The 25433-nt window shown below is 44.2% G+C and overlaps 1 protein-coding gene across 1 annotated transcript in view; it reads right to left on the bottom strand.

The window, feature by feature from the left end:
* Positions 1-467: 467 nt before the first annotated feature.
* Positions 468-25433, bottom strand: part of MCOLN1 (mucolipin TRP cation channel 1) — a 44099-nt gene continuing 19133 nt past the window's right edge. The window contains exons 8-15 of the mRNA XM_087957099.1: positions 24359-24458; positions 6356-6462; positions 4403-4552; positions 4181-4282; positions 3784-3906; positions 3182-3388; positions 2391-2521; positions 468-2174 (exon numbers count right to left, since the gene is read on the bottom strand). Coding sequence (XP_087813225.1) covers positions 2138-2174; positions 2391-2521; positions 3182-3388; positions 3784-3906; positions 4181-4282; positions 4403-4552; positions 6356-6462; positions 24359-24458 — 957 coding nt within the window. The 3' untranslated portion in view covers positions 468-2137. The remainder of the gene's footprint in view (positions 2175-2390; positions 2522-3181; positions 3389-3783; positions 3907-4180; positions 4283-4402; positions 4553-6355; positions 6463-24358; positions 24459-25433) is intronic.

Raw genomic sequence — 25433 nt, 5'->3', positions numbered from 1 at the left:
CCATAGCCTTGACTACACATGTTTTTGTTGGCAGGGTGATGTCTGTTTTTTAAGATGCTGTCTAGATTTGCCATAGCTTTCCTCCCCAGGAGCAAGTGTCTTTTAATTTCTTGGCCGTAGTCCCCATCTTCAGTGATCTTGAAGCCCAGGAAAATAAAATCTGACACTACGTTCAGAACAGAAGCTGTAGGCATCTTTAATTGCTTGTTCTTTCAACCACAAAGAATGGACTTAGATAAAAAAAGCCAGGAGTAAGGACTCTTTTCTACAGAAGCCCTGCATAAATACCATTTTAAAGATAGACTCATGATAGAGTTCAGGATAGGACAGAGAATAGGCTTCAGGATAGGCATTGTAAAACCAACTGGTCTTTTGCAGTTGCTAGGTTTTTGATATTAAATATACAGATTACAGTGCTGCAGTATTGACAATACCCATAGTATTCATTATGAAAAACCAAAATAATATTTTTCTCATAATTATTTATTAGAATAATACTGTTAGCTATAAATAATTGATTTTTGTAGTCCAAAACTGTACTTCATAAATTAAAACAGGAAAAATTCAAATTAATATTGTATTCTTTGTTACAGTTGTATTAAATTACTGCTTTAAAACAACTGGTCCTTATTTAACATTATTTGGGTCACTTGATTTTTTAAAACTAACTTGTCATTTAATAGACAGGAACATACAGTGGTGGGAGGATATAATTAATCCCACCCTGTAATAAAAGTCCAAAAGGGCAATTCCTAAATTTCTGCTTCTGAAGTAAAAAAAAATACCCGGTGCTTTTCATCTTTTGGGTGATGAGTTATTTTGTAAAGTTGAAGATGAAATGATACATCTGTAAGAGTATCTGCTCAAAGCAACTTTATCAGGTGAGACAAGCCTTGAGAGTCACCGAAGGAGAGATCAGAACTAGACCAGAGAGAATTCCAGGGGATGATGGGCACTTCAGCATTACAGCGAGGAGAGTTTTCAGCTCAAATTCTGATACCCATAAAGAGCAGAGTCAGTCTCTCATTCAAATAGTGACATGGATATTGTCTCTTCATTACCAAATTGCAAAATATCTGCATTCTGGCATTTTGTACAAAAATGACCAAATGCTTGACAGAATTTTTCCAAGCCAGGCTGACAATCCTGAGCTACCATCATCCTCTTCTGAATAAAACAAGATGTTCTGCTACTAGAAGCCAAGAGTGTTTCAATTCTGGCTAAATGTTTTTATCTACTTATATTCCCATTCAAGTACAATACTCTCTGCTTGATAAATGGGCATGATCTATTCTTCATACACAGAAATTGCAACCCAGAAAAAATGATTTGACTAGAATGTCACAGTAAACAAGCAATGTTCACTACGGATGACACACCTAGAAATACTACATAGACCAGTAGAATACTGCTAAGATGGAAATACGTGTATCACTCTTGAACAGGAAAAGATGGGAGAAGTCTTGCTCTGTATTTTGAAGTAGCTGCTTTTGCCCCTTCGAACCCCACTCATTAATTTCAGTTCATTCTATAGCATTCTGAACCTTCCAGGTAACAATCAGAAGAGAATATTTTATTTTCGAGAGAAGTTTACTCCTTTGTATGTTGCTTGAAGAATAATGCCACTGGGTCAGTCCTTTCTCAGGCAAATGGGTTCACCGAAATAACCAGTGGAAGCATGAGTGACTTAAGGATCTCAGAGGTAACACAAGGGTTTTGCCTTGATTATTCCTGCCATGTCCTATTTACTATTCCTTTTTCTTCTTCTAAAACAAAGTTATTTTTAAAAAGTTGTGCGTTTCTTGTGATAATGCTTTGCAAACCTAGTTTCACCCAACTTGAAAAAGATGGGATCTACTGTAGTGATTTCAATAAAGTCTAATGGCGCCCTACTAAGGTTATTTAAAAAGCTATTTTTCCTCCTTCTCCCCCAGCAATCTTGTTAGTCAGAGGACTATTGCAACAGCTGTGTAGGGAACAGACATAGGGCTCACACTGCAAGCTGCTATCTCTCATATCCCAAACCCTGTCATTAAAGACCACTCTTCGCTTATTTGTAGTCCACTTCCAGGCACTTTGTCTCCCAGACAGTCCATCAGGAAGCAGCAAAACAGTCCTCTTTGTTCCCATGAGGCTTTCAGTTCACCACCAACACATTCTCCTGCATCGGGCTTCTGTGAGTGAAACAAGACAGCTATTAAACTCTCCTCCCAGTAAAGGACACAACATGCATCCAGCTCCCTAGCATTGTTTGCACTTCAGGATTCTAAGGCATAGCTGGATTAAATGCTGGATTTTGTTGGAATAAGCACAGTGCTTTGTAATCCAAATTATCCAGTCCTAAATTGATAGGAACAAAGGCAGACGTATACCTATCTTACAGACCCTACCGTTCACAGCAGCAGAAAATAGAACATGACGAGCTGTTTTCCTTGCGGAACATGCCAGATTCGGGGCTGTCTTTGCATTCAGCTATGTAGGCATGGAGCTGAGTAACAGATGCTTCCCCCTCACACTGATGCTGAAAAGAGAAACATGTTATTGTCACTGGGGTGGCCTTGAGAGTTAGTGCAGATAAGAAACAAAACAATGGATACCAGCTCTATATTTATTGTAAGATCTGAAAGTTATCATCTTCCCCTCACTTTTACTGTTCAAGAAACATGGGGAGATCCCTTCTGAGATATTTGCAATGCCCTCATTTATTCTGCCAGGTATTCATACCATCTCTCTTCTTAAGGTAGTAAAGTTAGAAAAGGAATAAAATGTATCTGATAAAGAAGTGTACAAGATGCCATTGTAGAATTCAGAGCAAATCTGCTTAATTCTATCTTGTATATAGGACTAGCAAGGTGTGCAATGGCACAGTAGTTAAAACCCAGGTTTGAGACCCAAGCGTCACACATGGGCTGAGCTCCCATTACTTGCCACAGTTCCTGCCCACCTAGCAATTTAAAAGTATGCAAATATGAATAGATAAATAGGTACCACTTCGGTAGGAAGGAATTCTGTGCAGCCTGGTGTATAGTCATGCTAGCCACGTGACCATGGAAGTGAGAACACTGGCTCCCTTGGCTAGGAAATGGAGATGAGCACTGCCCTCTAGAGTCAGACATGACTGGAGAGGGAAAACCTTTACCTTTTCCTTTATATAGGACTGGCAACTTCTAGCAAGACTAACCTTGATGGTCTCATAAGACCCAGTGATAAGAGCAATGAAGAGGCTGAGCACCATATAGATGAAAAGGCTGATGAAGGTATACAGGTACAGTTGACTGAAAAGCCACACCAGGTAGCTGCTCTGCTGCATGCTGGCAAATGTCACAAACATATCATCCCCATTGATGAGGGAGAATAGACACTCAGACACCATTGAGAGAGAGCGGAACTGAAACCAAAAGAATAGATAAAGATCTATAAAAGACACCCAAAATCTGGACGCCACAATCCAGCAAAAGCAAAACAAACATATAAAAGGGGTTCCTGCAATTGTGACATGTCACAGGCAGCAAAAACTTCCTCCTCTCTACTTCTGTGAAGCTCCCACAACTGCTCTGGGAAATGTATTGGTATGGAAGGGAGACGAACACATTAGAAACCCATCCATAGCTCAAAGGCTTCAGAAACTTTGATCCCTTTGTAGCTTCTGTCTTCAAAATAAAAGCAATTGCATTCTCTTCTAAAGAAGATGCATGTCATTGTTCAATTTGCATTACAACAGCACTTTCTTTAATCAATGGTTCACTTCTGCATCTTCTGTTCATGCTTGGCATTTTCTCCTACCTTGACATGATAGGGACCCAGGACTATCCATCCACAGAAGCAGTAGCCCAGGTAGATCACTGCCACACAGCAGCAGAAGCGAATGACATTGGGAAAGGCGACCCTCATGGTAACAATGAGAATCTAGAAGACATGAAGAAAAGGCAGTCTGAGATTAGGCTCTGGAACCTTTAATCAAGGCATATGTGATCCAAACTGAGGCTGTAACAGCCCTGGAAACATGGCTGAGGCAGGATTTGATCCTAGGAGCAGATTTCATACTTTGAGGAGTCCAACATCAATTTTTTAAGATAGGAACTCCCAGATTTGCTTCTTATATTTTTTACTGGCTCTTTCTTTTGCCACTACTAACCTGGGGCTGGCACTGGGAAGAAAGAAAAAAATGTGTTCCACTTACATTGTATTTTTGAAAGAAACTCAGGTAGCGCATGACCCCAACCCAGACCAAGAGTGTGGAGGTACCCAGAAGGATGCCACAGATATCATAGTCAGCAAAGTTCTGCAAGTAAAGAACACCTTATGCAGAGATACTCCATGAGGAGGGATTGGAACAGGCTGTTCATAGCTCTGGGTTCCAAATCTGAGATATTCCAAGCACTGAAGGTCATAACCTGCTTACCTTGGACTCTATCCCAATTTTCATTATTGTGCCAGACACTGTAAGGATGTCGCTCACCACTAGCAAAATGTACCAGCCATTAAGAAATTCCATGCGATCAGAGAGACAGATATTTTGGCTGTAGCGTTGCTGAAAGAACCGGCTGAACTCCTTTATAAAAAAAAGAACCATTATGAACAAGTTGTCTATCATCAAATACAAAATCTGCCAGCCTGTGACCCTGCCTCACTGCACTGCTCTATCTCCTTCCCTTGTATCAGGGCAAGAGGGCACATTGAATACAATGAACTTTAGATTAGCTTAGTTTTAAAGACTTGGGCCAAATTATTCATCTCCCCTAAACCAGGGCCAGGAGAGAGACTGCTTCATCATTTGAACAATTTCCTTTCAAACATCACCATATTTCTTATGCTAGTCACTCAGTAACACCTAGCAAAAATTGGTCAACCAAAAATAGTCCTGGAAAATGTTAAAGATGATAGTGAAAACTCAATGTTGAAGAAAGGATTGTACAAAACAAAGTGTTTCAGTTTCACTGGAAGTATTCCAGCACGGATTTGGACTTACAAGAAATGTCTGAGCCTGTAATTGTTCAAATTCAAAATACTTTGCACATTTCTACTGCAGAATAAAAGCAGCTGACAATTCTTCTACTATGTTCTCCTACTTCTATTTCAACATTTGCAAATTCTGGGTATTACACAAGCCAACTGCCATAGCAAGAAAACCTGCATTAATTTTGCATCTGTTCCCCAGAACACTTTTTATATAGGTAAAAAAAAAAAAAAAAAAAAAGGAAAGGGGGGGGGGGGGGGGGGGGGAAAGAAAAAGTTCCCGGGAGGGGGGTTGGGGGAAAAAAGGGGGGGGGGGGGGGGGGGGGGGGGGGGGGGGGGGGGAGGGAGGGTTTGTGGAGTTAGGGGGGGGGGGGGGGGGGGGGGGGGGGGGGGGGGGGAAGAGGGGGGGGGGGGGGGGGGGGGGGGGGGGGGGGGGGGGGGGGGGGGGGGGGGGGGGGGGGGGGGGGGAAAACACACCAACAAAGAAAGGTTTTTGGGAATTTGGGGGCCAAAAAAAAACAAGGCCCTTTTATAATAAAAAAATCGTGTTTTCAATTTATGAGTATAATGGAGCCTGCCCATCACAGTTATAAGTTGAGACTGTTCTTCATTTGGTCACCCATATGATTGACTCAATTTTACAACCTTTTTGTGGCAGTTGTTAAGTGATCATTATGTGAATCAATTGTATTCTATGGGCCAGTTTTGTTGAAAACTGGAAGTAAATGCTGTTTTTTGCCAAAACTATCATAAAGTGCAGTCATGGAACCATGGGATGCTGCATACATCCATAAATGAGGACTGGTTGTGAGGACCTGACATGCAGTCATGACATTGTGGGGATAGCCATCAGAACTTTGAATCCAGGGTATAAGTAGCTCTCATCAGAACTTCAAATGGTCACCAAGTGACCAGTCATAAATCGAGGACCACCTATAACATTGGCTAATACAGGCAAACCTTTTTTTTTCTCTTTTAATTTTTTTTCTCTTTTGCAAATAATTACTCTGTCCTAAATAAACTATGTTCATTTGTGGCTAAATCTGGTTGCTTTGTAAATGTTAATGTAATCCTCAAATTCTATTTCTGTTTTTCAAAAATTAAAGTTAGGAGCAGAGGAAGAAGAAGAAATGCCAAAGTGCTGCACCTCTTGAAGAAGCACAGCAGGGACAAACCAGATCAGAATGAACCAGGGCACTAGACTCTAGTTATATGTTGAATTTTTATAGGAAACAATTCTAAATATACAAGCAATATACTTTAAGAAATGTGCCAGCTTCTCCTCCCATCTTCATGGAAAATTTGATTTTTTTCAGCTGTTCAGCACAAAAAGGTCCTTTCCCATCTTGCTTACAGGAATCCACTAAGGAAAAGGATGCCCTTTTCTAGTAATGCTCACATGCTGCAGTCGAAGCCCCTTGATAATTGAGCGGGAACACAAGATGAAAGATAGGACACAGATAAGTATCACCACCACATCAAAGAACATCCGGAAACGGTTGTCTCCTGCAAAAAAGAAAGCAAGGCAATGTTGGGTATCTGGAATGAAACAGGAAGCTACAGAGAACAGAAAGTTAATGCCCCTTCTTACAAAAATGCCATCCATATAGGCTTGACAGAGGTGGGCAAGAAAGAGCAAACATGTAGCATCAGTAATACCAAAATGGCAGGTGGAACAAACCACACAAGATTTTAAGTTTTCTTTTTAATTTTTAAACCAAAGGATGCAGTTGCTTAACCAAAAGAGAGCATGGATTAATAGTGGAAATGTTCATGGAAGAGAAAACAGTCTTACCTGAAGGGTTAGCTGAGGGTTAGATTAGCAAAATTGTCTAAAGCCATTAACAAATATATCATTTTGATCTCCAAAAATGGAAACTACTGGGTTGTAGCATAAAAAGGTCTGACTCAGTATAATGCCCACTGGCAGAGAGATGTGTTCCTCCAAGCCATGAAGCAGTAAGACTTTATTTTAAAAAAGCACCTCAGCCTCAACTCAGTAAACCTTCCCAATTATAGCACAGACTCAGCTTTCCATTTCAATCAGGCTTTCATCCAGGATATAGAACTGAAACACTTGTAGATGCCTTAGTCTGTAAGTTTACACCATGAATTAAATGTAGAGAGGAGAGCCCTGCTAATTCTTTTGGACTTCTTAGCAGCTTTCAAGTGTTATCAATTATAGTACTCTTCTGAACTGCCAGAAGGACCTAAGCCAAAAGAGAACTGCTTGATTGTGGTTCTGCACCTTTTACTAGGCCAGGGCTATCAAACTCCTGGCCCATGGGCTGGATGCATCACGTGCTGGTCATGCCCACGCTCGGTTTAGCGAAGGGGGGAAAAGTCCCGATATGACTTTGACACCTCTGTACTAGGCCATGCCCAAAATATAACGCTGGAAGACTACTGTTCAAGACTTAATCATTGTCTGTCCCAGATGATTTCATTTTATCTCCATTGTCAGAGTTCCAGGTAATAGACTCATACAAGCAAAACTTTGAGGCAGATATTCCTCAAAAAATAGCTGAATACATCATATCAGCACAGATCTGGTAAATACCGACTGTGAAGGTTCCCACAGTTTCACCTAATGAAACATATAAGTTTGTCACTTTCTCAAAACAACCAGTCACATGGTCCAATCATAGCACTGTCTGTTTGCCTGGTGACATCACTTCTCCTTCCTCTGACCAGGTGTGAGAATGACCTTGGTTCCCAAAAGAAAGTATTTTGTTTTGGCTACAAAATCCCAGCTATCTCAAATCCCCCTCTCAGCTCCATTGTGGCAACACTGAAATTTCCAAGATGGTTTTGGTCAGGTTAGCTTCAAGGTTGACACCTATTTTATTCTACTCAACATCTGCATGAAGCTCCTTGGAGAGGTCATCTGGGATGACATTAGTATGCTGATGACTAAAAGGATCAGGGACTGAGATTCAACCTTTTTGTTGATTGATTTTTTTTCCTGAAAGCACATATTCAGTTTGCAAATGCTTCTTGATCTCAGCAATCATTAATAGTCATGACAAGGCCAGACTCTGATTTTATACCATATCAAATTGTTACCACAACAATTATCTATGTTAACAGTACAGGAAATAGAAACAAAATTGACCTACACAAAACACTTTGAGTTTGCAAACAAACCAGGTAGATGGTTGGCATATAAATTAAGAAAAGAAAGGGAAAGGCAATGATTGGAAAAATCTGTGAAGGCAAAAATGTTGCCTAAGATAGTGAACTTATTAAAAAGTCCTATCATAATTTCTATTCAAATTTGTATAAAAGACAGGAGATAGATATGTCATAAATAGAGAAATATTTTTAAGACCACAGTTGCCTAAACCAGGGGTCGCCAACCTTTTGGACCTCAGTGACCACCAAACTCATAATTTTAAATCCTAATATGAATTTTGACTGATGGTGGCTTGCTGACGTTGGGGGAGAGAGAGAGAGAGAGAGAGAGAGAGAGAGAAGCACAGAGAGGCAGGGGTGGGATTCAAATTTTGTAACAACCAGTTCTGTGGGCATGGCCTAATATGTGGGTGTGGCTTGGTGGTCATGTGATTGGCTGGGCATGGCTTGTATGAAAATATTATAAATATTTATGTAAATATTGATTTTTTATAAAAAAAGCAATTTTTACTCAAAATGAGGCAAAGCTGGCAGGCAGATTGAGTTGCTCACAGAATCACAGATTCACTCAGAGATCTATCTTTCTGTATTCGGCTACCTGAGTCTGTCACATAAAATTTGATTGCAAGCAAACACACAAAATTAACTCACAATAAACCATGTATGTAAATACTGATTTTTTTATTAAAAAAAGAGCAACTTTTACCCAAAATCAGGCAAAGCAGGCAGACAGATTGAATTGGTCATAGAATCACAGATTCATTCAGAGATCTATCTTTCTGGCATCGGCTACCTGAGTCTGCACTGACAAATAGAAGCTTCAGTCCTAAGGAAGGTTCGGCTCTGCTTAAAAGCAGAGCCGAAGATCTAAAGATTAGCTAGAAAGCAAGAAATCCAATTATTTCCTGCTTTCTAGCTAATCTAAATCTCCCGCACAGCAGAACAGCTGATGGTTGGGGGAAAAAGGAAAATAGCAACTTAGCTGGCAAGTTTGCCAGGTAAGGATTGAGTGGGCGGGAGGGTTCCTGTGGGCCATGCAGCCTTGTGTTCCCACACAGCCTGGATTAATTGCTTTGGAGGGTGCTCTGGGGGTGACATTTCTCTGAGGACCACCAAAATTTTCTCGCGGCTCACTGGTTGGCGACCACTGGCCTAAACTATCACAAACCCAGAGTCAACTTATGAATGACCCAATAACTGTCTTTGAGATAACATAAACCATTAAAAAAATGAGGCCAGGCAAAACCCCAGGCCCAGATGGTCTCACAAGCCAATACTATAAGTGCTTCGAGGAAGAACTCCTTCAACCACTAAAGTATACAATGAATGATATACTACAGGGGGAAAATATACTCCAGAAGTGGAAAGAAGCAAACATTGTGTTCTCCCAAAGAAGGGTCAAGATGTTACAAAGACAAAGAATTACAGACCAATTTCACTATAAAAACAAAGATTACAAACTTTTCACTGCCTTTCTGGCAGAAAGACTAAAGAAGATTTTACAGGCATATATACTTGAAGACCAAGCAGGCTTTCTGCCGAAAATTCAGCTAAGAGATGATATGAGGACTGTCGTAATTATTATTGAATACTTACTATATCATAATGAGAAACAGGCTGCTTTAATATTTTTAGATACAGAGAAGCCTTTTGACAACCTAAATCGGGTTTTTATGTTTAAGGTGCTGGAAAAAATGGACTTTGGAGAGAATTTTATCCAAGGAATTAAAGCAATCTACACATCACAGAATGCAAAAATAATCATAAATGGTGATCTAAGTAACTCATGTGAAATTCAACAGGGTACAAGACAAGGATGCCCCTCTGTTGTTTATTTTGGTATTGGAAGTTCTAAACAGAAGTATCAGACAAGATGATAAAATAAGGGGTATAAACATTAAGAAAGAAGTTTATAAATTGAGGGCATTTGCTGATGATCTGGTTATATTATTGGTGGAAAAAGTTGGTGGAAATGGACCAGAGATTAACTCAGGTGGACAACAGCCTGGAGGCCTCGATAATATCCCTGGAGATGGAAAAGGCTGAATACTTCCTAAGATTTCAAAATATAGAAGAGAAAGGGGAAGACCTCCCTGATAAAATGGCAGAGTTGTTGGCTGAAGTGTTGGAAGTGAGCAAGCAGGAGGCACTATCTGAGATGGATGAAATTTTTCGGGTCCACACAGACTGTGCTAGGAGGAATAAACTCCCCAGGGAAGTACATATTAGGTTCCTGAAAAACGACTAGAATGGAAATACTTCAAAAAGCTAAAGGATGCCAATGGTGTATAAAGAGAAAGAAATAATGATTCTAAAACAAATACCGAGAAGAGTGCGAGATAAAAAAGAGAATACCTATTTTTGGCAAGAAAATTGATTAAATATAACATATACTTTGGATGGTTGATACCTGAAGGCCTATTGGTGACTTGGCATGAAAAAAGATAGAGTTAGATTTAATAGACAAGGCAATTGAATTTGATTATCAACATTTCGGCATGGAGGAAGAGAAGGAGAAAAGAGGGAAAGCAGACAAGAAGAGACAAGAAGTATCGATCAGAGTGGAAACGGTAAAAGAGAGTGAAATGAAGCAAAAAGAAAGAGCAGAACGGGAAGGAGCTAGAGCAAGAGAACAGAGAAATAAGAACCACTAGGACAACCAGACCTATCTTCAAATAAAAAGATGGAAGAAGAAATTACTTTAATGTCAGTTAATGTTAATGGATTGAACTCTTCAGTGAAAAGGAAAGCTTTTTTCAACAAATTTAAAAAAATGAATTTAGATTTGATTTGTCTCCAGGAAGTACATATTAAAAATGACCACTCTAAACTATTGGAAAACCCTAAGCCTCATTAGTACAGCAGAAAAAAAGAGGGTGGCCATCTTCATCAAAGAATCAATAGAATCAAAACAAATTTACAAAGATGAAGAGAATAGAATCTTGATAGCAGAAGTAATGATAAATGGACACTATTATCAGTAATATATGTACCAAATACTAAGCAAGAAGTTTTTTATGAACAACTGCATAATAAAATTATAGAAATGGAATAGGATAACATTTGTATTGTGGGAGATTTTAATGCAATTGTTGATGTAAAATTAGACTATAAAAGTAGTAAAAAAAATCAAAAAGCTAGGAGAACCTTACCAAAGATCTTTTTTAAAATGACAGAGAAAATAGGAATTAAAGATACTTGGAGAGAATTAAAACCAGAGAAAAAATAATATACTTTCTATTCAAATAAGCGTAAATCATGGTCGAGAATTGATATGATATGGATGGCATTGGAATTGCAAGAGAATATACAAGAAGTAGAAGTGGAGTCAAGCATTTGGGCAGACCATAATCCAATAAAATTTAAATGGAAAGGACAAATAAGAAAACCAAGATGGACATTAAAGCAGTCAGCATTGAAAAATAAAGAGATTATACAAAAAACAGAGAAGGAAATGCATTTTAAAAAAGAATAAAAATGGAGAAACATCCTTGCAAAATGTATGGTATACTGCCAAGGCATATTTGAGGGGATTAGCAATCTCCTATATAGGAAGAAAAAATTAGGAGAAAAAGAAAAGACCAGAGGGATTAGAAGAAGAATATAAAAGACTTCAAAAACTCACAAGAACTAAATGGTAAAAACCAAATGGAATTAGTAAAACATGAATTAAATATTCCAGAGAAAGAGGAACTGGAACAAGAAATTAAAGTAGCCAAACAGAACTTTTTTGCAAATGCAAACAAGCCAGGGAGATCGTTGGCATTCAAACTCAAAAAAGAGAAAGAAAAGAAATTGATACAAAAGCTGCAAGACGAAACGGGTGCAATTTGACACAAAAATGAAGATAAGAAAGAAAAAAAAAGAATTTTATGAAAGACTATACAGTAAAGAAAATATACCAGAAGATAAAATTAAACAATATATGGAAGAAGCCAACCTACCAAAAATGTCAAAAGAAGTGAAGACAATGTTGAATGAAAGAATAACAATGATGGAATTAACAGAAGCAATTAAGAGGCAAAAAAAATAACAAGACACCAGGACCAGATGGCCTACAGCAGAATTTTACAAATACTTACAAGATACCTTAGGTCCATTTATGCTTGAAGTCTACAATGAAGCATTGTTTGAAGCAAAAATTCCTAAAACATGGACGGAAGCAATTATAACATTGATACCTAAAGAAGACTCTGATTTACTACAAATAAAAAACTATAGACCGATATCATTGTTAAATGTAGACTATAAAATTTATGCCTCAATAATTGCAGAAAGACTGAAAAGATTTTTGAATGACTTTATACATATAGATCAGAATGGATTTTTTACCTAAGGGGTAAATTAAAAATAATATGTGGATGATTTTGAATACAGTGGAATATTATGAGACACATTCTGGAGAGCAGATGGCATTGATTTTTCTTGATGCACAGAAAGCTTTTGACAATTTGAGTTGGCAGTTTATGTTTTTACAATTAAAACATAGATTTTGGAGAGAAATTTATTAATATGAAGACATTATACCATAAACAAACAAGCAAAGGTGATGTCATAAATGGTGACATGACTGAGAACTTCAATATAACGAAAGGTACAAGGCAAGGTTGTCCTTTATCCCCATTGTTATTTATATTAATTTTATAGGAGTTAGCTAGAAACATTAGAGAAGATAGTGAAATAAAAGGTATGAGAATAAAGAAGGAGGAGTATAAGTTACAGGCCGCTGATGATTTGGTGCTCATTTTAGAAGATCCACAGGAAACAGAACCTAAATTAATTGCAAAGATAGAAGAATATGATGCAGTTGCAGGATTGAAAATAAATAAAGAGAAAATGAAAATAATGGTTAAAATTTTTACAGATAGAAGAGAGAATTTACAAAAATGATGAATATGCAGATTGTAAAGAAAGTTAAATATCTAGGAGTTCAATTAACAGCGAAATGTGCAGCTCTCAAACTATAACAAAGTGAAATTACAAATTAAAACGGATTTGGAAAACTGGAAAAATGTACAACTGTCCCTATTGGGTAGAATAGCTACAATTAAGATGAATTAAGATGAGCCGAGATTATTGTACCTGTTTCAGACAATCCCAATAAAGCTGGGGAAAAATATTTTGAAGAATTAAATAAGATGATATTAAAATTTGTATGGCAAGGTAAAAAAGCGAGAATAAAATTAAAAATATTACAAAATGTTAAAACTAGAGGTGGTTTTGAACTCCAGGACTGGGAGCTATACTACTAAACATGGGCACTTACGTGGGTGAAAGAGTAGATTAATTTGAGGAATACAAGATTACTAATTCTTGAGGTCATGATCTGCAATTGGGATGGCATACCTTTTTATGGTACAAGAAGCATGAGATATGTTGTGTCCCTGACTAGCTAAGTCTTCAACCTGGTCCGCATTTTGAGCGGGACCACCGACTGTTCCCATTGGTTGGTGCCGCTTTGACAGCAGACTATATAAGGAGCTGTCAAATGGCATCAACTGGGGCTTTGGGGCTCCGCCCAACCAGCCGGCTGCCAGCCCAGCTGGGCAGCCACGTTAATCTGTTACTGCTTCAAATAAAGAAACGTTATTCTTCAGCTCCTGTGTCTGCCTGGTGTGTCCTTCAACCAAACACAACACTGGCGACGAAGGTGGGATATCAGAAGAGCCACCCAGGCAAGAAGCTAAGTCACTGAAGATAGAGCTGAAGCCACAGAATGTCTGGAGCCGCAGACAGTCTATGCGTGCGCCAAATTTAAAGAGCCTCCTCAGCTGAGGAGAAAGTCTCCTGACTGAGGAGAAAGTCACTGCCTGACAGGCCCTGTTGCGTGCGCCCTTTTGAGGGCACGAAGCTGAAAGTCTCCTGACTGAGGAGAAAGGCACTCTAGCCTCCCGTGCGAAGACACTCCCGTTGGCGCTACAAGAGCGCAGAAGTCTAAAACCTCCCTAGCTGAGGAACAGACGCCGCTATCAAGGCCCGTGAAGGCCAGCGAGACCTTCCCCCGTAGCAGGCATAGAGCGCCTCCCGTGCCAAAGGCACCCCGCTGGCGCTACAAGAGCACAGAAGACTACAGCCTCTAGCCGAGGCCCAGACGCCGCCCTCAAGGCCGTGAAGGCCGGCGAGACTCGCTTCCCCCGACTCGGCCGCCGTTATCGCCCTGCCGCAGCCGCGGTTTTCCCAAGCTGCCACCGCCGCCGCCCGCCTCCGCCGCTGCGGCCTCCGCTGCAGCCGCTCCCGCCGAGGACGCCGAGTGCTTCTTCTGCTGCCGCCGCGCTGCCTGCAGCAGCGCGGCCGCGCCTTCCGCTTTCTTCTGCTGCCGCCGCCGCGCCTCCGCAGCCGCTGCCTCGCTCCGCTGCCGCCAGTGGCCCGCCGCGGCGGCCTCCGTTCTTCTGCCGCCGCCGCCTCCGCTGCCACCGCCGCGCCTCCGCTTCTTCTGCTGCCGCCGCGCCTCCGCAGCCGCTGCCTCGCTCCGCTGCCGCCGCGGCCTCCGCTTCTTCTGCCGCCACCGCCGCGGCCTCCGCAGCCGCTGCCTCGCTCCGCTGCCGCGCGCCTCCTCCTCCGCGGCCTCCGCTTCTTCTGCCGCCGCCGCCTCGCTCCGCTGCCGCCGCCTGTCTCCGCCGCCGCCGCGGCCTCTTCCGCGCTCCGCCGCGCCTCTTCCGCCCGCCGCGCCTCTTCCGCCCCGCCGCGGCCTCCGCTGCAGCTGTTTCCTGTTCCGCCACCGCCGCTGCTTCCGCCGCTGCCGCCGCTCCGCCGCGCGCCTCCGCTGCAGCTGCCTCTTTCAGCCGCCAGCCTCCGCCGCCGCACGGCCTTTTCGCCGCCGCCGGCCCCCCGCTGGCAGCCGCCCCGCCTGGGACGCTGCTGCCGCTTCTGCCGCTGAGGCCTTCCGCCGCGCTGCGCGACCTCCGCTGCAGTCGCCTCCCCATCCCAGCCGCCGCCGCCGCCTCTGCCGCGGCCGCCGACAGCCCGAGCGCCCTCGACTCCCACCGGCTGCCGAGCGACGGGCCACTGCCAGTGCAGCTCATCACCATTGTGGACTGGGTGCAGCCATTGGCTCTGCAGATCTGCAGCCCCTTCGGGTTGAGCATGGCTGGTGTTCGCTTTCCATGATTCACTGAGTTGTTTGAGACTTTTATTCATTCTCTCACTTTTGTTAATTAAAATTCTTCTCTGCACCCCCTCCTTCCCAGTGACTCTGGGGGATGGATCCGTATTTAGCGGGTGGTGGGTGTCAGGCGTTGAACAAGGAGGTGCGCAAAAGCTAGGTAGGTGGGAGGTTGGATGTTCTTGTCCCAAGGGGGCCAGGAGAGCACAACGAGCCTCCAGACTTAGGGTTCAGGCACCTCTGCCCTACCCCATGCAGGCAGTCACCAGACATGTTTATTCACCATCTTATCTGGTTTCCTTCTCAGGCTCCTGCCTTGTGACAGGTGGGGTGCCATTTTTGTAAGCCTAGTGGATAGGTGTGCAAAGCAGCTACTAGTTCAATGTCCTTGTTTATACCATTGTATTCCCAAAAGGCTGGGCAGCGCATGCCCTTAGTTAGGGAAAGGGGTGTTGTGTCCCTGACTAGCTAAGTCTTCAACCTGGTCCGCATTTTGAGCGGGACCACCGACTGTTCCCATTGGTTGGTGCCGCTTGACAGCAGACTATATAAGGAGCTGTCAAACGGCATCAACTGGGGCTTTTGGGGCTGCCCAGCCAGCTGGCTGCCAGCCCAGCTGGGCAGCCACGTTAATCTGTTACTGCTTCAAATAAAGAAACGTTATTCTTCAGCTCCTGTGTCTGCCTGGTGTGTCCTTCAACCAAACACAACAAGATACATAGCTATTTCTAGAGGTATTACATTAGGAATGCATTACTGTTAGTATGGACCAAAATCAAAGAGCAACATTATTTGAAAATACCAGTCTGGTTATCTACAATGGAAGCATTGATACATCCAAATGTTACGAATATGGAAAAAAATCATGGTGGCCACAATTACAGATACAATCGAGATATGAAAAAAATAGGAAAGCATATGGGTTTTATAAAGAACCAAATGAGCTGGATCAGATTCTAATGAGAACAGATGAAAAAATAATTATGAGGATATATTATTATTTATTAACTATTAAAATTTGGAACTTTGTTACTATATATGTTGACAGCAGCAGGTATGCACAAAAACTGTGTGTACACTGTGGGCTGGTTCTTTGCTATTTCCAGACCAGCCCCACGGGCCAGATCTAAGCACCCTGTGGGCCAGATGCAGCCCACAGGCCTTGAGTTTGACACCCCTGGTATAAAGCTATTACAGAATCTACTTGCTCTGCTTCAGACACTGTGAAACTTCCTCCCAGAATGTAACAAAGAAAACTGGTAATGGAAATGATGTGTAGTGTCTCTGACAATACTGTGAGCCCTACTCAAATGCTTATATGCTATGTCCTGAATAGGAAGTGAACTTCCGATGATCTTTTCTGTCATCCTCACCTCTCTCCGCATAGCCTTCCAATCTGAAACAGTAATACCTCCCAACCACACGGTAATGCAATATGACAGGATACTTTCAATCGTCCCTTCACAAAAAGTGGTAGAGGGGAAGGAAGATGTGCTCTTCTCACACAATGCAGAAAATGCAGACGCTACTGTGCCCGCTTCACCAAGTGTCTCACTGTTGAAAGACGAAGCTAACCTGCTCTATATGCTTTACATTTCTTGAAACCTGTGCAGAAGTTGCAGCTGGTGGAAAAAGCAACTTTAACTGCTTCTGCCCCTCCCAGCCCCACTCTCTCCAACATAAAATCTTTTCATCTGAATGATACAGCTGTACTCATAAGTTTACATAACCTGGCAGAATTTAGGATTTCTTGGCCATTTTTCAAAGAATATGAATGATAACACAAAAAGTTTTCTTTCACTCACAGTTAGAGGTTGGCTGAAGCCATTTATTATCAATCAACTGTGTTTACTCTTTTTAAATCATAATGACAACAGGAACTACCCAAATGACCCTGATCAAAAGTTTACATACCCCAGTTCTTAATACGGTGTATTGCCCCCTTTAATATCAATGGCAGCTTGAAGTCTTTTGTGATATGTGTGGATGAGGCTCTTTATCTTCTCAGATGGTAAAGCTGCCCATTCTTCCTGGCAAAAAGCCTCCAGTTCCTGTAAATTCTTGGGCTGTCTTGCATGAACTGCACATTTGAGATCTCCCCAGAGTGGCTCAATGATACTAAAGTCAGGAGACTGAGATGGCCACTCCAGAACTTTCACTTTATTCTGCTGTAGCCAATGACAGGTCAACTTGGCCTTGTGTTGAGGATCATTGTCATGTTGGAATATCCAAGTACATCCCATGCACAGCTTCTGGGCTGATGAATGCAAATTTTCCTCTAATATCTTTTGATAACATACAACATTCATCTTGCCATCAATTCTGACCAAATTTCCTGTACCTTTGTAGCTCACACATCCTCAAAACATCAGCAATCCACCTCCGTGTTTCACAGTAGGAATGGTGTACTTTTCATCATAGGCCTTGTTGATTCCTCTCCAAATGTAGTGTTTATGGTTGTGGCCAAAACGCTCAATTTCGGTCTCATCACTCCAAATGACTTTGTGCCAGAAGATTTGAGGATGTCTCTGTGCTGTTTGGCGTATTGTAAGCGGGATATGTTGTGGCATTTGCGTAGTAATGGCTTTCTTCTGGCGACTCAACCATGCAGCCTATCTTTCAAGTGCCTCCTTATTGTGCATCTTGAAACAGCCATACCACATGTTTTCAGAATTCTGTATTTCACCTGAAGTTATTTGTGGGTTTTTCTTTGCATCCCGAACAATTTTCCTGGCAGTTGTGGCTGAAATTTTAGTTGGTCTACCTGACCGTGGTTTGGTTTCAACAGAACCCCTCATTTTCCACTTCTTGATTAGTGTTTGAACACTGCTGATTAGCATTCTCAATTCCTTGGATATCTTTTTATATCCCTTTCCTGTTTTATACAATTCAACTACCTTTTCCCACAGATCCTTTGACAATTCTTTTGCTTTCCCCATGACTCAGAAGCCAGAAATGTCAGTGCAACACTGGATGAAAGATGCAAAGGTCTGTCAGGAGTCCAGGAACTAATTGACTTTTGATACACACACACTAATTACAAGCAAACAGATCACAGGTGAGGGTGGTTACCTTTAATAGCCATTCCAACTCCTTTGTGTCAACCTGTGTGCTATCAGGCCAAAATCACCACGGTATGTAAACTTTTGATCAGGGTCATTTGGGTAGTTACTGTTGTCATTATGATATAAAAAGAGTAAACACAGTTGATTGATAATAAATGGCTTCACCCAACCTCTAACCGTGAGTGAAAGAAAACTTTTTGTGTTATCATTCATATTTTCTGCCAAATGGCCAAGAAATCATAAGTTCTGCCAGGGTATGTAAACAACTGTACCTGGCAGATTCAGAATACTACAAGGGTGTCACTCGATTTTATTGAGGGCCACATCAGGGTTGTGTTTGACCTCGGAGGGCCAAGGGGAAGCATGGCCAGAGGTGGACGTGGCCATGCTGGGCATGACATGGAACTCCTGTTGGGGGCACCTGTGGTGGCCAAGTGCTAAGGCAGGACTTCCCTGAGACCCTCCCTCACTCTCATTATAATCCCCTTTCTTCCTTCCTCCTTCTTTCCTTTTCTCCTTTTTCCTTCCTTCTTCATTCTCTTGTCAATGCTGAAGTGAACCTGGCTGAAGCCATCTTCTCTTGCCTAACAGTTGCCACGAAGCCTGAGAAAGAAGAGGAGGGGGAAAGTAGATAGCCCAGCTTACAGTCAAAATAAGTTTTCCTGTGGAAACCAGGGTCATTGGAGCAGGTGGCTGGTGGTGGTGGTGAAGAGCCTGCCAGCCATGTTCATTGGACAATGAACTGATACCCTGGGGAGGGTGGGGGGAGTATTAATCTTTTAATTAGGTGAAAACTGCAGGAACTTTCAGAGTTGGCTTTCAATGGCTGTGCCAATATGATATATCCAATAAACATGTTCTTAGAGAAGAACCTCAGTTTTCTTCTTTCAGTGGATGCATTACTCATGCTGACATTAAGCCAACTCTCCTAACTTTCCAGTCCAACCAGAGCTGCTCTCTGGGGTCCTGACGCTCGGCTGCTCACCCGATCTCTTGAGGGGAGTAGAGAAGATCTAGGAAAGACTGCAAAGGAGAAGCAAAGGGAAGGAGGTGCAATCACCAGTGCAACACCCACAGAGAGCCTGGACACCCCCGCGGAGGTACTTCAGACTGTGGCGATGATATTGATGGAGGTCGTCCTCCCAGCAGTAACTCAACCCAAGGTCCAAGCAGAGGCAAAGATCACCAAGGACTTGTACCGAGCTAAGGACCTCTGACACCAGGGCTCTCTTCAGAGGCTTGGGACGGAGTTTCCACTGACATCTATGTGGGAGTTGGCCGCTCTTGCCCCGCAATGGAGGGTGAGAAGGCCTCCTGAGCTGGAAAAATCCAGAGAATAGAGATATGTGACAGCTCACCAATGGAGAACCTGAAGGACAGGTTTGACTGGATGAGCATTGAGCGGATGGGGCAGGCATGGAAGCTCGAGTGCCCTGGCGAGGTCCTAAAGCAGACCGACCCTGAGGTTCCTGCCCTGCTGCCATCCATTGCCAGCTAGTTCTACCTGACTGCAGTCAGCTCAGTCAAGCCCAGGCCACAGCGGAACCCACCTCACCGCCACTAGATAGCAAGCCTACCTGGCTGTGCGCCCAACCTTTCAGGATGGGCAGGGACCTCCACCATGGGCATACTACCCTGAGGCTGGCTGGGTTCCTGGCTTCCTGATCCTCCTTCACCTCCACCTCCTTGTCCAGCTGCTCCTCCCGCCATGAAAGTCACCTTCAAAGGGGACCCGGAGAAATTGCGTTTTTCACGAACCAGGTGTGGGTTCATCTAGATGACTACCCAAGTGACCGAGCAATGGTCCACACTGTGACAGCTAACTTAAGAGGGGGAAGCAGCTGAATGGGTGACCCAGCTCCATGACGAAGACACACCAAAGATGGGGAACATTGATGCCTTACTGCAAGAATTGAGGAATAGGTTCAAGAACAACTGCCAGGCACTCCAAGCTGAAGCTGAGATCTGTGAACTAAAGCAGAGTGGCCGACCCACCAAAGAATAAGTCTGAGAGTTCGCTGAGTGGCTAGGAGGCTGCGACAATGGCCGGAGAGACTACTGGTCTACTTCTTCCAAGGAGGTGTCAAGCCTGAAGCTGACCTGGAGGGAGCTTTCCTATTGGGGTTTCTTTTCACATGGCTTCAGGTTGACACAGCTTGGAGCTGAAGGGGGGGGGGGTAGAGGTAGATGTGGGTTTGTAGTCAAAACAACATAGCTTTCCAATGAATCAGGGACATTCCAACGGCTGGCTGGCCAGAGGAGGAGAGGCAACCAGCCAGTATCCAGATTGGACAATGTGATTTATTGTTTTGGGAAAACAGGAAACTTTTACTTTTTAATGTGGAGGAAAGTGTGGGAACATTTAGAGTTGGCTTTCCACCAGCTGTGCCAAGATGGTATCTCCTAATAAAACTGTTCTTTGAGGAATCAACTTGCCTTGGAGTTCTATATACAATGGGTGTATTACTTGGAACATTGACATTAAGTCAATTCTCCAAAAAAATGTCCGCTCCAACTGGAGGTACTTTCCGGGGTCCTGAGCTCTAGCTGCTCACCTGGTCTACCCAGGGAGTTGGAAGACTCAGGGAACACAGCAGAATGGAGGAGGAGCAGCAGACTCCCTCGGATGACTGGCTGAAGCAGTGGTGGAGCATGTAATTGTGCAGCCTATGCCCCACATTGGAATGCCGGCTACTGGAGGCCTGTGCCGGGTGGAAGAGGACATCAGGAGCCCAAATTCACCCCAAAGGCCAGCAGGGGACCTCCCGGTGTCTACGAGAAGGGAACTGGCTACCACCCCCTCCAGAAGAGAGCACAGCCCCTGCTACACTTGGGTGAGTCGGGGTCCTGGTGGGTCCAGACGATGTTGTGCATTCGGAGCCTGGGAAGCCTGCCAAGGGGCCTAATTGGATAAGCCACGAGAGCCCAGAACCACAGTGGAGCCTGTTGATGCGCCGGGAGGGAGCGGTCCTCTGTTACCCATGGCCCCAGCCAACAGGGCAAGCGCAGCCCAGCAAAAACTACAGCACCAGTCATGGCTGGTTCCAGGCACAGTGGGTCTCTATCCCTGACCCACTGCAGCTCCTTGTGCTGGCTCCTTCGCTGCCATGCTTACCACCCTGCAGCGGATTGAGAGTCAACCCAGAAAGCAGCTGCTCAGCCGATGGCTCGGATTGCAGAAGTTTGAAGTGCTGCCAAGGAAGTCCCTGCCTGGCCCGTGGGACTCTTCCGCTGCAGCTGCCAAATCCCCAAGCAGCGGGCCCTGGATGAATTGGGTACCTGGGGGTGCCAAAGAGTGTTGTTCATCCAGGGCTTGGAAGAAGAACTGGAGGGGCTCAATCAGGGAAACCTCGAAAGCCTTGGGCAAGGATGGAGCCTGCTGAGGCGCACGGAAGGAGGTGACTCACTCGACCACCCACGGCCCTAGCTGAGTTGGCAGGTGCTGCCCGGCCATTTACCACTCCAGCCATGGCTGCCTCAGGCGAGTGAACCTCCACCCCAGATTCACTGAAGCCCCCGGGGCTGACTCCTTCACGCCCCTCAGCCTGCAGAATTTTTTTCCCTTATTTTCCTCCCCCAAAACTAAGCCCAACCACATAGTTTCATAGCAAAGCACAAGTACTGAGCTAGTTTCATGATAAATACCCTCAAAAACCAAAACCACCTCCAGGGGAAGGGAGGGGTAGATGATTGAAAATCCAATTCCTATCCATTTGAATTTTTCAGGAAATTCTCTCCAATTAAAGTGGAGAGGTCCAACTGTCAACTCTGAAGCAAACCTGGCTGAAGCCATCTTGTCTTGCCTCACAGTTGCCACGAAGCCTGAGAAAGAACGAGAGGGAGGAAGTAGATAGCCCAGCTTACAGTCAAAATAAAAAGTTTTCCTGTGGGAACCAAGGTCATCAGAACAGGTGGCTGGTGGAGGAGAAGAGCCTGTCAGCCATATTCATTGGACAATGTGACTGGTTACAGTGGGGAGGGGGAAAGTATTAAACTTTTAATTAGGTGAAAACCGCAGGAACTTTCAGAGTTGGCTTTCACCGGTTCATGAAGAATGCCAGTTTCTCCGGGTCCCCATCAAAAGTTGGGGACTGGGGCGAGGCAAGCAACAGTCTGGTGGCCCTGCTGACCGCAGCAAAAAGATTTGATGGGCAGCCCTTGAAGCTCCTTTGGAAGTGCCTGCATCTTGACTGGGGGTTGCCTCCCCAGTTGTCGTTTCTCCGGTTGGGTCTTAGGCTTTGGCTCCGTGGTTCTACATTGCTTGCATTGTTTTAGCTCGAGGTCCATCGCTACTGCCATTCGGTACCACTCGTGGATCTGGTCAGTGACCCCTCAGTAAATGCATGCATTTAGCAGCTCACGGTCCAGACCCTCTTTGAAGAAATAGACCAGTAATCTCTCTGGCCATGGTTGCAGCATCCCAGCCACTCACCGGAACTCTCTGGCATATTATTTGGCGGGTTGGCTCCTCTTTTAGTTCGTGGATCTCAGCTTCAGCTTGTAGGGTCTGGGAGTCATCCTCAAACTTATTCCTCAGCTCTTGTAGGAAGGTGTCAGTGTTCCCCAGGTCTGTTGCATCCTCGTCATGGAGCTGGGTCACCCATTCAGCTGCCTCCCCTACTAAGTTAGCTGTCACAGCATAGACCATCACTCGGTCACTTGGGTAGTCCATCATGTGGTCATCTAGATGACTCACACCTGGTTCATGAAGAACACCAGAGTCTCCGCATCTCCGTTGAAGGTGGCTTTCATGGACAAAATGGACAGGTTCACCTTTCTTCTTCCTTCCCCTCTTTCCTTATTTCTCCTTCCTTGCTTTCTTCCCATCTTTTTCTTTGTCTTTCTTCTTTCCCTTTCTCCTTTCCCGTCCCTTCTTGCATGCTCAAATGCAAAAGGGGAAATATTTCTCCTTTTGTTTTGTTTTTAGTTTATTTTGATAGACCTCTGCCAGTGAAAACAGAGCTCAGGGGAGCCATGCCCAGTTTTCAGCCTGGATGGCCTTCTGCAGCCCTCTGCTAGTGAAACAGAGTTTGGGGGGCAGCACAACCCCCCCATGCCCCATTTTCATCCTGGGCAGCCTCCTGCAGCTCTCTGCCAACAAAAACGGAGTTTGTGGGGTCATGAGCCCCGCACCCCATTTTTGGCCTGGACGGCCTTCTGTAGACCTCTGCCAGTGAAAATGGAGTCTGGGGGGGGGGGGGGACGCGCTCCATTTTTGCTAGTAGACGCACACAGGATGATCTTTTTCTGTTTCCAGACCAGCCCCATGGGCCGGATCTAAGCACCCCGGCCCATGGGCCTTGAGTTTGACAACCCTGCTATAGTAGGAACTGATATTAATGAGTGGTGCTGGGAGAGGAAGAAACAGCTGGGAGATAGGCAGGAAAGATGATGGGCAGGAAGGGAGAGAGAGCGGCTACCTGGTTATCTTGCTTTAAGGCAGTAATTACAAGCAAACTATGAAATATAATCATGCCATCATGCCTTTGACTCATTTGGAAAATACATTACATTTTTACTCATCCTAGTTCTTCAAAGCTTACAATTTGAAAAAGTCCAGAAAAAGGATACCAAGTGAATTATGAAAATAAGCATCTTTATACTGAAAATCTTAAGGACTTGTACCCTTAAAATTTAGAAATAGTAACTAATGGTGAATGCATGATGAATATTTAGAAATAATTAACACATATCGTCTTTGCACATTAGGATCAGACCATGAAGCTAAGTACTAATGAAAGTATTTCTTTATGCATTGCATATGAAACTGATGGAATTATCACCTTATTAAGAGCAACTACTGCAAACAATACATCAAGTAATAAATGCCATATGAGCCACAATTCAATGAATGAGTGACAGTCCTAATCATCGGTAATCATCAGTCCCAATCAATGGGGGAATATAGTGTACTGAGCAAGCAATCATGAATATCTTTAATCATTTCCTTTTAGAAAGAGAACAACCAAAGGGATATCCAGAAATGAAACGAATTATATAGTTTTATATCCATTGCCTAAGTATGCTGTTGAGTACAATGCCCCTTTATGAAGCAAGCTTATACTTGTGCCATGTTCCTCCCCCTGTAACTCATTGGTACCTTTGCCAGAGATACTTGGGTTTTTGCATTCTTGAATGTCCACTTTGTTATCCAAACGGATCTTCACTCTGCCACTGTGTGCTTTATTGTCAAATGTAATCTGGGGAAAAATGAAGAGAAGAAAAGAATAAAAGTAGCACTGAGCCATGGTATAGTACTGCAGGCTACTTCTGCTGACTGCCGACTGTCTGCAATTTAGTGGTTCAAATCTCACCAGGCTCAAGGTTGATTCAACCTTCCATACTTCCAAGGTGGGTAAAATGAGGACCCAAATTGTTGTGGGTAATATGCTGACTCTGTAAACTGCTGAGAGAATGCTATAAAGTCAGTGGTTGCCAAACGGTGGGCCGCAGCCCACTGGTGGGCTGTGAGAAAATTTTGGCAGGCCACAGCATGCTGAGGTGTGGACGTGGAGCAATCCTGCAGTCTCCCTAGCAAATCCGTGTCATGGCTGCTGCCTCCTGCCTCAGCACATCGAGGAGGCTGAGCAGCAGCGGGAAGAGTGCGGACCTCCTGAGCCGCAGGAAGCAGCTGCCCTCTGGTGAAGATGTTGCGAGGAGGAGGCTTGACCCCCCTCTTCCTCCTTGCCAGAAGCGTTCACATGCTCAGCGGGAAGGAAAAGGCTTGACGGGGGCCAGAGGGGTGGTGAGCGTTTTGTGTGTAAGCGTTTCTGATGGAGGAAGAGAAGCTCCTGAGGGGGAGGCACAGGAGATTGCGCCCTCCCCTCACAGGCCAGGAAACACCTGGGAAGGGCTCTGATGCTGCCCTCAGGAGCTTCTCTTCCTCCTTGCCTGAAGCGCTCACACGCTCAGCAGGAAGGAGGCTTGACGGGGTGGTGAGCGCTTTGTGTGTGAGTGCTTCTGTGAGGAGGAAGAGAATCTCCAGGGGGTGTCGAGCCTCCCCCTTGCAATATCTTCCCCTGAGGGCATCGCTGGCAGCTGCTCAACCTCCTCGATGCGCAGAGGCAAGAGGCAGAAGGTAACACCAGTTCAGAGGTTCCTTTCCCCCCACCTCCACCTCCTTGCAGGCCAAGCCTATGCTGCGATCTCCCAAGCGTATGAGTCCATCTGCCACC

This window comes from Notechis scutatus, chromosome 2 (genome assembly GCF_049901735.1).
Source record: "Notechis scutatus isolate UNSWTSFEM ecotype Mainland chromosome 2, rNotScu1.2, whole genome shotgun sequence".
Taxonomy (NCBI): domain Eukaryota; kingdom Metazoa; phylum Chordata; class Lepidosauria; order Squamata; family Elapidae; genus Notechis; species Notechis scutatus.
This window is presented reverse-complemented; position numbering and strand designations above follow the sequence as displayed.